The sequence below is a fragment of the Rhinolophus sinicus genome, chromosome 17 (assembly GCF_057876585.1).
Source record: "Rhinolophus sinicus isolate RSI-liver-muscle chromosome 17, RSI-T2T, whole genome shotgun sequence".
Lineage (NCBI taxonomy): Eukaryota > Metazoa > Chordata > Mammalia > Chiroptera > Rhinolophidae > Rhinolophus > Rhinolophus sinicus.
In genome coordinates this window covers 159,780,848-159,793,326 of record NC_142517.1, presented here as the reverse complement: position 1 = coordinate 159,793,326, position 12,479 = coordinate 159,780,848, and the positions used below count along the sequence as shown (strand labels likewise).

Genomic DNA, 12,479 nt, shown 5'->3' with positions numbered 1-12,479 from the left:
TATGCCACCAAATTCAATAACCTAGAAGAAATGGACAAGTTCTTACAAACATATAGCCTTCCTAGGATGACTCACGAAGAATTGGAAAATCTAAATAGACAGATCACCAGAAAGGAAATTGAATCAGTCATCTGAAACCTTCCCGAAAGCAAAAGTCCGGGACCAGATGGCTTCACTAGTAAATTCTACCAAACCTTCAAAGAGGATCTAAACTCTTCCAAAAAATTCAAGAACAGACAATACTCCCTAACTTATTTTATGAGGCCGACATTACTCCGATACCAAAACCTGATAGGGATAAGACAAAAAAAGAAAACTACAGACCAATATCTCTGATGAATACAGATGCAAAAATCCTAAACAAAATTCCAGCAAATCGAATGCAACAATACATTAAAAAGATTATTCATCATGACAAAGTGGGGTTTATCCCAGGGGCACAAGGATGGTTCAACATACACAAATCCATCAATGTGATACACCACATAAACAAAATAAAGGACAACAATCCTATGATTATATCAATTGATGCAGAAAAAGCATTTGACAAGATACAACATCCATTTATGATTAAAACACTTAATAAAATAGGTATAGAAAGAAAATATCTTAACATAATAAAGTCCATATATGACAAACCCTCAGCTAACATCATAATTAACAGTGAAAAACTGAAGCCCTTTGCTCTACGTTCAGGAACACGACAGGGCTGTCCCCTATCACCTCTGCTTTTCTACCTAGTGTTAGAAGTCCTCGCCAGAGCAATCAGCAAGAGAAAGAAATAAAAGGCATCCAGATTCAGAATGAAGAAGTTAAATTGTCACTCTTTGCAGATGACGTGATGTTGTATATAGAAAACCCTAAAGACTTCACCAAAAAGCTATTAGAAACAATCAATGAATACAGTAAAGTTGCTGGCTACAAAATCAATGTACAAAAGTCCATTGCATTCCTATATACTAACAACAAAATCTCAGAAAAAGAAATTTAAAAAACAATTCCTTTTGCAATTGCAACAAAAAGAATAAAATACCTAGGAATAAACTTAACCAAGGATGTGAAAGACCTATATGCTGAAAACTATAAGACATTTTTGAAAGAAATTGAAGAAGACACAAAGAAATGGAAAGACATTCTGGTGTTCATAGATTGGAAGAATCAACATAGTTAAAATGACCATATTACCCAAAGCAATATACAGATTAAATGCAATCCCCATCAAAATCCCAATGGCATTTTTTAAAGAAATAGAACAAAAAATCATCAGATTTGTATGGAACCACAAAAGACCCCAAATAGCCAAAGCAATCCTAAGAAAAAAGAACAATGCTGGAGGTACCACACTCCCTGACTTTAGCTTGTACTACAGGGCAACAATAATCAGAACAGCATGATATTGGCAGAAAAACAGACACATAGACCAATGGAATAGAATTGAAAACCCAGAAATAAACCCACATAAATATGGACAGATATTTTTTGACAAAGAAGTAAAACACATACAATGGAGAAAAGACAGCCTCTTCAATAAATGGTGCTGGGAGAATTGGATAGCCACATGCAAAAGAATGATACTGGACTGCTATCTGTCACCATGTACCAAAATTAATTCAAAATGGATCAAAAACATAAGCACAAGACCTGAAACAATAAACTGCATGGAAGAAAACATAAGTACTAAACTTACGGACCTTGGATTCAAAGAGCATTTTATGAATTTGACTCCAAAGGCAAGGGAAGTAAAAGCTAAAATAAATGAATGGGACTATATCAAACTTAAAAGCTTCTGCACAGCAAAAGAAACCATCAACAAAATAAAGAGGCAACCAACTGACTGGGAGAAGATTTTTGCAAACAGTGCCTCCGATAAGGGGCTAATATTCAAAATATACAAGGAACTCATACAACTCAACAACAAAAAAGCAAACAACCCAATTGAAAAATGGTCAGAGGACCTGAAGAGACATTTCTCCAAAGAGGACATACAAATGGCAAACAGACACGTGAAAAAATGCTATACATCACTAATCATCAGAGAGATGCAAATAAAAACCACAATGAGATATCACCTCACCCTAGTTAGAATGGCTGTCATCAACAAGACAAATAGTAACAAGTGTTGGAGAGGCTGTGGAGAAAAAGGAACCCTCATACACTGCTGGTGGGAATGCAGACTGGTGCAGCCGCTATGGAAGGCAGTGTGGAGGTTCCTTAAAACATTACGAATAGAATTACCATATGACCCAGCAATACCTCTCCTGGGTATCCACACAAAAAATCTGAAAACATTTATCCATAAAGACACTGTGCTCCAATGTTCACTGCAGCTTTATTTACGGTGGCCAAGACATGGATACAACCAAAACGTCCTTTGATAGATGAATGGATAAAGAAGTTGTGGTATAGGGCCAGCCCAGTGGCTCTGGCGGTTGGAGCTCTGTGCTCCTAATGCCGAAGGTTACTGGTTCGATTCCCACATGGGCCAGTAGGCTCTCAACCACAAGGTTGCCGGTTTGACTCGACTCCCGCAAGGGATGGTGGGCTGTGCCCCCTGCAACTAACAATGGCAACTGGACCTGGAGCTGAACTGCGCCCTCCACATCTAAGATTGAAAGGACAACAACTTAACTTGGAAAAAGCCCTGGAAGTACACACTGTTCCCCAATAAAGTCCTGTTCCCCTTCCCCAATAAAATGTTTGAGAAAAAAAAAAAGAAAGAAAGCATTTTCTTAAAAAAGAAAAAAGAAGTTGTGGTATATATACACAATGGAATACTATTCAGTGGTAAGAAAAGATGATATAGGAACATTTGTGACAACATGGATGGCTCTTGAGAGTGTAATGCTGAGCGAAATAAGTCAGACAGAAAAAGCAGAGAACCATGTGATGTCACTGATATGTGGTATATAAAACTGAGAACAATAAAAGAACAAGACAAACAAACGAAGGAACAAAAACTCATAGACACAGACAATAGTTTAGGGCTTACCAGAGGGTAAGGGGGGAGGAGGGCTCTACAAGAGGGTAAACGGAGTCTAATACATGGTGATGGAAAGGGAACTGACTCTGGGTGGTGAACACATAATGTGAGATATAGTGCATTACAAAATGTACACCTGAAATCTATGTAACTTTACTAACGATTGTCACCCCAATAAACTTCAATTGAAAAAACCCAGAAATCTGAATTGTTATATGAAATCTTTCCATTTTTATCTGTTGGAAACTAATTAAGAATTTCAAAAACACCGTGCAGGCCAAACAAAATACATCTGTAGACCATATTCTACCCAATGACTGTAGGTGTACTGCTTTCAGCTTATAGAATGAAGCCCGAAATATTTTGTGTAGCTTTTAAGGCCTCCTATAACCTGGCTCCCACCTGCTTTATTCCCTGCATCTCACCATTCCCACCCTACCCTCAGCCTTCCTCCCCCTGGGCATCTCACCCTCCCCAGAGAACCCTCGAACATCCTGCCTCTGGGCCGTGGCCCACTCTATGTCTCCCACCTGGGATGCTCTTCTCGGCTGTAGTCTTTTTCAAGTCCCTGGGGGAGGGGCCATATGGGTAAGACCTTGAAGGATGGGTAAAATATCGACAGGTAAAGAAAGAACTGGCAAGCGCATTCTATTCAGAAGGAACAGCATGGACAGATACATGGAAATGGGAAAACAAAGACATGTTGAAAGCCACGAAAAGGCTCCAAATATTTTTAAAGAGGCCTCCGGTCCTTGGAATCTGGTCCTATAAAGAGAACGTTGATTGCTGACATTCTTGACATCCGCAATCCTTCTAAAAGGATCCCTTGCATAAGGATCACTGGTGATTTAAGGTTTGTTGAAATAGTTCGGATAAATATTTATGTACAGCTATAAGCAAATCCACAAGGAAAAATATAACTCAAAACAGGTTTTTCCTTGAAGATCCTTTCAGCTGGTGATAAAGTTTCTGGCTTCAAAAAGGTTTTGAAAATAAATGTGACCAATTAATATTTTTAAAGTCTAGAAACTCTAAGAAGTCCCTAACAATCAAGTAAGCTCTGAAAGTTGTCATTTGAGGGTGTGCCAGTGAAATCCTAGCCATATTGTCCAGAGTCTTGGGCCCAAAGTCAATCTCCGATTTATCCTGAGATAAGAGCCAGGAACACAAGAAAAGAAAATTTGGCTCTCAAGTTAAAGCAGCAAATGAACATTGTTCAAAATGTCTGAAGTGCTGGAATCTTCAATATTTATTTTTGTCTACAGTTTAGAGCTAAACCAGAGGGGTCTTGACACTTCCTATTTGGTTAGCTTTACAGAAACTTTTTAATTACTACTATTTCTACTATTATTGCAACTACTTCTATTACCATGGCAAAGAACAGCTCACCATCATCCTTTATTGAGCATTTATTAAGTGTCCAGAACTGTGCTAGTTCCGTTGCATAGATTAGCTCTAATCCTCACAATTATTTCCTTTTTGTAGCCTAGGATACTGAAGTTCAGAAAGATGAAGGAACTGGCCCAAAGTCTCCTAGTTTATAAGTGAACTAAGACTCAAACCCAGGTCTGTCACCAAAACCCATCTCATCTGCTTTCTACCTGAAGGAGATTACACATAGATTATCTACCGTATCCAAAGCACTTTTGAAAGAAGGCCTCTACCCCCACTGTGGCTCCCACACTTGCTGCCTTCTTCTCTCTGGCTCCATCCAGGTAGTGCCCTAACTTGGCCACAGTGGTAGGAAATTTGCTGGAGGGAACTAGCTTCCTGCGGGAGTGAAATGAAGGCTGGAGGCAAAATTAGCATGAAAACGAAAGGGTGGGGAGAGGAAACGTCCTCCTGATACTGATATGGAAAGAAAAGTTTTGTTAAATCTGCTTAGCACTGCCACGGATTTCTGCAATGACCCCCCAGGCAGAGTATTTTTCAAGATATGTGGCAATATGTACTTCACAGCCCACATGAAAATCTGGCCCACAGTTGGCCCTGATGGAGAGGCTGTTTCTCTGGCTCATCAATTCTGAGGTCAGCCCAATTGGCTTCAAGCCCCAGAGCCGCAAGGATGACACACGGGAGAAATATGTGCTCATTTTCCCCTCTTGCGAGATGCCAGCTTCCCTTGAGCTGTCTGAGTCACGAAGGTCCCCATCTCGCTAAGTCTGAATCCTCATTGAAGTGGCCCACAACGAAGCAGCCTCTCTGGGGGTGTGTTACAAGCTGCCAGGTAAAACATCTGCACTGGCATTACCATCTCCTCCCTCCCTCAGAGGGGCTTCTTTTTACAGGACAGGGGCTAGTGTGCTAACGAATGTCAAATAAAAGCCTTGCGAGAGCTTTGCCATATGCAGGCCAAATTAAAGGGCGTAATCCTCACTAGTGTACTTATTAGCATTAAAATGGAGGATTACCATCATGGGAACAAAGCCCCTGCAACATAAAAGAGTATTTCCATTCTGTCATTCACTGTACAGGCCCACATAGGAAGCCCAGCAGAGAAGCTCCACACCAAACACGGACTTCTTTCAACTTGAGGTTTCCTCCTCCCCAGCCAAGTTAACCTCACCCCACTATGCACAGATGGGAGCACCTCTCCCAGGAGGCTGCAGGCTTTCTCCCAAGATTCGATGCTGGAATTTTCTCCACCAATCACAGGGTGACCGCTTTATGCCAATCAGGGTTGATTCTTTAGCTGGTTATGATTTTAGATATGCTGCCATGACAGTTATAGATAACACAGAGAAAACAGAAAAAGCTCTGGGTTAAGCATTTGGAGCCCAGAACCTAGAGAAGTATTAGAATGTACTGGTTAAAAGCCTGAGCTCTCGAGTCAGAAGGCCTGTCTCTTTAAGTAACACTAGCAAGTTACTTGTAATCTCTAAATATCAGAAATCATGAAATGCGTACCTTTCCCATAGAGGTGTTATGAGGATTAAATAGAAAAATGCATGTAAAACACTTAGCACAGGGCCCAGGATGTTGTTAACGAAGAGCAAATGTTAGTTATTATTGTTGAGGACAGAAGATCAGGATTCAAACCCTAGACCTGCTATTTGTTTTCTTTGTGACCTTGGGTGACACCCAGACTAGCTGACTGGGGGCAGAAGAAGGTAAATCTGATACCTCCAACCCAGCATTGGACTCTAGGCCAGCTTTTGGGAGCTACTTGATGAGCCTTCCCCGTGTACAGTTTACTCATGGGTAACATGGAGTTGGTAACACCACCCCAAAAGCTGGTGTGAGAATTACTTGAGATAATTGTGGGAAAAGAGCTGGCATCGCAATAAATGTTGGCTGAATCTGAATGATGACCTCCACGTATCCCTGTCGTTCTTATTCTCAGCAATATTTCTTGTCATGTCTGGGTCTTCCTTATGAACATTTCCTTCTGATTTTGCCTTCCCTTCATCTTTTACCAGGACCTATCTGCTCCATCACTAACCATTCATGACTTTCCTGGCACACTCTGTTGGTTGCTTCCCCAACCTCTTTACTCTTTGCTTACAGAAGCTGAAAACTTCCTGCAGAAGCTGAAAACGCCTGTGCTCATTTCCCCAGACTCTCTTGCAGCTCCCCTGCAGAGCCACCTCTGAAAATTCTGGCCAATGAGATGTGAGGGGAGTATCCTGGCGACTTGTGGGAAAGTTTTCCTTCATGACACAGAGAGACACTTCTGAGGAGTGCCCCCTTTCCATTCACCTCTTCTTTCCTGCTTTGGACATTGCCATGTGAAGAAGTGATACTTAGCCCTGCTTCAGCCACATGTTGAGATAGCAGAACAAAGAGATGGAAGGAACCTGTGTCCTTGATGACATCCCTGAGTGGCTGACTCAGCACTGGAACTTCTGTATTGGGATCATACAGGAGGTGAGTCTGGAGGATAAATTGGAGCAAGACAGGGAGAAGCTTGATATGGCAGACTGAGAAGTCAGAACCTCTCTTAGCAAGACTGTCTTGGTAAAGAAAGCAGTGGGTTTATTTACATTCAGACACAATCTCATTATTTTGTCTTACACTTTGAGTAGTACTATTATAAATGGGCTATGAAGGTTCAAGAACTGTTAAAGAGAATTAAGGTCTTCATGGAGGAAAGGGCTATAACAATATATCTTGACAAAATAGGTAAGAGTTGAACAGAAAGGAATGGGCAGAGAGAACAGAGGTAAGTACATTGGTAGAACAATATAAAGTCTGACTCCAGGTAGCCCAAGGGTGCATATAGGGTCGTACAGGAGGTGAGTCTGGAGGACAAATTGGAGCTTGATATAGCAGACTGAGAAGTCAGAACCTCTTTTGTCTAAAATCGGAAACCATTAAAGTTCTTTGAAAAGTGAGAATGCGCTTAGGACAATTGATCAGGTGTCAGAAATAAAAGCTGGTCTGTAAAGAGGAGGGAGAGAGGGAGGGAGGGAGGGAGGGAGGGAGGGAGGGAGGGAGGGAGGGAGGGAGGGAGGGAGGAAGAGAGGGAGGAAGAGAGAGAGAGAGAGAGAGAGAGAGAGAGAGAGAGAGAGAGAGAGAGAGAGGAGATGATGGCAGGCCTGGACCAGGGAAGACTGCTAATGATTGAGGGTGGGGTTAAGTGAGAGGTAGGGATCAAAAATGACTGCCAGGTTTGAAGGCCAGGTCACAAAAATGTTTGTGCCACTCACAGAAGTGGCAAGGTCAGGTGAAGGAGGTGATTTGGTGGGGACTTTTCTGTTGAGGCCCTGGTATGCAAATAAGAAATACATGGCCAACAAGAATTAGGCATAAAAGTGTGAAGATCTGAGAATCACGCTCACACAGCTGAGAGCTGATAGCAGAAGACAGCAGTGAGAGAGGAGATCATCCAGGTGAAAATCAGAGAAAGAAGAGAGTCAGGGAGTGCATTTCACTAGTGGGTGGAAGAGAAGGAGGATGGAGACTGGGGACATCTTGGAGGAAGAATCTGAAGACTGCGGTACCACAGACACACATAGAAGATGCGGTTCAAGGAAAGCACGGCCTTAAACTGCATGTTGCAGAGTCTGATGAAAATGAGGTCCTAGCGACTTGGAATTGAGCTTCCCAAGGACAGTTTTAGGGATGTGGTGAGGGCACAGATCAGATTTCAGCATTAGGGAGAGAGTGGTTGGTGAGGGAATGAGACAACTGACCTGGATGTCAGTCTGAGAAAGTTTGATAGTAAAAGTAAGAAGAGAGAGGGAGAGAGCCGAGAGCAGGCTTTTGTTAGAATGGGAGAGGTGTGAAAAGGGAGAGAGGTAGCAGACAAAGGAAGAAGTCAAAGCAAGGGGTGGGCTACCTGATGGTGGCAGGGCCTGGAGGGCAGAAACATGGCAGAGAGGTTAGCCTGTGCAAGGAAGAGGGCCTGTGGTCTTTCGAGATGGAAGCAAAGGAAGAAAAGGCAGCTGAATATAAGGAGAGAGTCTAAGATGGAGGGAAGGGAAGTGGAAGTTGCTCACGGAACTGTTCTGATATTTTGAGTAAAGTTAGTCATCAGCTGAGGTTGAGGTGAGTCAGGCTGGGGCTGGAGCCATTTACCAAATGGGTTCACTGACTTGCCCAAGGTCAAACAGCTGACAAACGATAGAACTAGGACTAGAACCCAAGTCGTCCCCCTACCAAATTCAGTGCTATTTCTGCTGCAACAGAAAATCTAAACTTTGTTATTCTAGTATGAGATGTTAGGCCTATCATATCTGTTCAAATACTTTTAAATGAGGTATTCTGGTTATTTAGGAATGTAGTCTACTTTAAAAGGAGTCCAGCAAGAATTTGAGACCACGAGAGAAGTACTGAGAATTAAATCTGTCAGGTCTCAAAAATATTGATTCAGAAATCTCAAAAAATTAAGAATTGTTTTTTAAAATTACAAATCAAGACCAATTCTTTTTCCAAGTGAAAAGATGCAAGAAACTTTCTAAAGGCCTGTTTCTTTCTCCAAATTCTAGAGTAAACTTTTAATGAGAGTCCCCACAAACAATTCCCTTTGCCATGGTCCACTCCTTCCTGTGTTGTCTCCTCCTCCCCCTCCTGGTGACATGTGTGATGGGGCCTGGAAACCTTTTCTGAGACAAGGTGGGTTACGAATGCTTCCCTGAAAAACAGGAAGCCTCTGAATTCCTTGAGTCCAGTACTTGGTGTCACAGCATGGTCTAGCCTTACTTAAAGTAGCCTGAGCCTACATTTAGCCAGGGTCATTGTCCTCTGCAGACCTAAGAAGTTCAGAAGTACATTGAAAATAGTGCACTATGGCCCTGGGCAAGCTCTGCTCTACTCACTTTGAATTCTATTTAACTAAATAGGAAAAGTTTAAGCTTATTGCTTTAGCTTAAACCCGAGATTTTTCAACTTTGGGACTACTGTCATTTTTGGTTAGCCAGTTCTTTGTTGTGGGGGGCTGTCCTGTGTATTGTAAGACATGTAGCAGTATTCCTGGCTTCTACCCACGAGATTCCATTAGCTCAACTCCTCCCCCTAACGTTGTGACAACCAAAAATGTCTCCAGACATTGCCAAAATCCCAGGGGAGTGGGGCAAAACTGCCCTCAGTTGAGAACCACTGCTTTGACCTAATGAAGTCAAGTACAGGTTTTGCCATGAAGAGAACCCAAAAGGCAGTTCAGCTTGCCCTATAGAATAAAGACTTTTGCCCACAGAACAATTGATTAGACAAGTAAAGAGTTAAGAGGAGCAGGCTTGTGGGCTAACACGAAGGAGCTAAATATTACCCTCTTGGCTCTGACTCCCCTGGCCAGCACTGCACCTGCAGGCTGACAGGCACCTTACATCCATCATAGGTGGGAAGAGAACAGTTTCCAATCAAAACGGTAACCCCCTGCAAGCTGACATCCATCATAGATGGGAACAGGACAGGTCCCAGGAGAAGACAATTGTAACGGCAGCCCCCACCCCCACCCCCCCCCGCAATCTGACAAGCACCCTACATCACGCATGGAAAAATATAAAACCCCAGCACTCCTTCTCATTGGCACAACTGTCTCCGTCAGGCTCTTCCCTGGCACCACTCCGTTTGCCAGTAACTTTCAAGATCTTCTACAGCTCTTTCTTTCAAACTGCCCTGGGAAAACTCCTTCTGCCAGTTCCAAAAAGAACTCTCTCTCTCTTTTTGCCTTTCAATAAATCTTTTCTTACTCTTGTAGAGTCTCGTGAATGCTTTCATGTTCTGCAAATGACCAGGGGTTAATTCTACACCAGTACAATGATGACCTCTGACATGGGAGAATCTGATGGGAAACACTTTTGGTTCCATTCTCTCCAACTCCCCAAAAGCCCCCGAGTTTGAGGCTGGAAAATCTTATAGATAAGACTCACCGATTTTCCTCAGTGACAGAAGGAGAGTTGCTTGAAGTCTTTGCATGGCCACTGTTGGATTCTGCTTGTGGACTGTTTTTATGATCTACAGAGCCCTTCAGAACTGAGAGAAAACAAACAAGTGCTTAGAGACTTAAGCATACATTCAGAAATAGGCAGGGTTCAATATATTGCCCATCTACGGTGTCTGCAGCTCCTTTCTCCCTGCCCTCATGTTGTTCCCTGACTTTCTGCAGCCTTTATTTAGGACACATCATCCAAACAGACCTGTTCTGTGATGGCAGTCCTCGCTCAGTGCAAGGTCCCGGCCAGTAAATGGATAAAAGAACTCATGCTTATAGAAAACCAAGTTCTCTCTCTCTGGCAATAGTGGACAGAGATTAGAGGACCCCACATGAGGGAAATGCAGTAGCTGGAACAGCCCTGTGCTAGACGGAGTTAGTAGACCAGCTTCCAGTTCTGGCTGGGCTGAGCAGGGCCGCCTGCTGACGAAGACAGTAGGTCAAGGAATGAACTGGCACCATGTGGGCAGGATTAACTGTAAATAGGGAACCATTCCAGGAGAAACCCATTTCCACACTGTGATTGAGGACAGTTTACTGATGAGTTTCTCAAGAGGGGGGGATTGGGGTGACAAATACAATTCCTCATCCCTGAGACCCTGGCAGCCATGACTAATCAACCATGACCCTCTTCCACTGAATTTTAATTCACCTTCAGGTTCCTTTTTAACACAACTCTTCACATCAGTGATTCTCAAAGTGTGGACCCTGCACCACCTGACTTATTGAGAATACACATACGAAGCATCAACATCACCTAAAAACTTGCTAAAAATGCAAATCCTTGGGCTCCACCCCAGACCTAGTGAATCTGAAAGTCCAGGGGAGGGGGCTGGAAATCTGTGTTTTTAACAAGATGATGACCAGGATCCAAGTGGAAGCTTCAGAGACATTGCTCCAAATATGTGATTCTTAACCCTGGCTGTTCATTAGAATCGCCCAAGAAGATTCAACATATGCCTGAACCCAGCTCCCAGAGATTCTGACACTGACCTAGCTTGGGGCTGGCATCAATTTTTAGAAGTTTCCCAAATAATCTTAACATGTAGCCAGGGCTGAGAACCACAGGTCTACATCGTCACGACCAATTAGTTGGCGTCGGAAAGAGAGTCAGCACCTACTTGCTATCCTTATTTTCGACAATCTAGAAACATCCAAACAAAGATATAGCCAATGAAGATCATCTATGAATTTGTCAATTGTGACATATATATTTGTGGAAGTTGCATAAAATACAAAAAGTTGATGTTATAATAATAGAACATATATAACATGACAAAGATAAAGTGCAGAAAAAGAAATATGGAAATCAGTTGTTTTTGTGTTGTCTATTCTAGGAAGAGTGTACTCTCATTCCATAATATTAGGTTGGTTCCTTAGACATAAATATCTCTTATGGGGAAGAAATGTAACTCATTGAGCTATCAGTGGTAGATAAAACCATCTGTGTTGTTGTTCTTATTGCTATAAACACCAAAAGGATAAAGAGAAACAAAGGTAAATGTATCATTATTACATTTTTATTATTATACAAAAAACATATGACCAAACAGTAAAACAATGTCAAAAGAAGGGGGGGGGGGGAGCAGAAATCAAGAAAAACCGTTGTAGCCTTTTAGAATTTCATTAACTGATTTCCTCTCCTCCCCTCCCTGCTTTCTCCTAATTGATGAACTCCGGTTAGAGGACCAGGCAGGCAGCTTTCCTCCCTCTTGCAGATTCTAAAACATTGTTTGTCCCAAACTCACTTGTAATACTGTGATAAGTGACATAAAAACAAGAATCGACATAAAAAGAAAAAAAAGAAGTCCACATTGGGAAACAAATATCTTTGTTTCCTTATTGAGGAGGAAAAATGACACAAATAATTTTTAACCTTGTTCTCTGGCCCAATTCAGCAGCACCAAGACCGACCACTCGCGGATCCAAGCCCAAGTGGTAACTCATGGAAAGCCGAGAGTGCTTTAGTGTCGCCCATTTGGGATCCACCGTGTAAAATGGAGAGGGAAAAGCACAAGCAAAGCTAGGAAAGACCCCAAGTCCCTTTTGGCTTGGGATTCTCCTTAGGAGGGTGCTGCGTCCACCACCAGAAAGCGAGGAGGCATCAGCACCTTTACTTGGAGC

At 42.5% G+C, this 12,479-nt stretch overlaps 1 protein-coding gene across 1 annotated transcript in view; it reads right to left on the bottom strand.

Annotated features, from left to right (window-relative positions):
- Positions 1 to 12,479, bottom strand: part of MYO3B (myosin IIIB) — a 387,431-nt gene that overhangs the window by 108,939 nt on the left and 266,013 nt on the right. Inside the window, exon 29 of the mRNA XM_088794000.1 lies at positions 10,294 to 10,396. Within this exon, the coding sequence (XP_088650126.1) occupies positions 10,294 to 10,396 (103 nt within the window). The remainder of the gene's footprint in view (positions 1 to 10,293; positions 10,397 to 12,479) is intronic.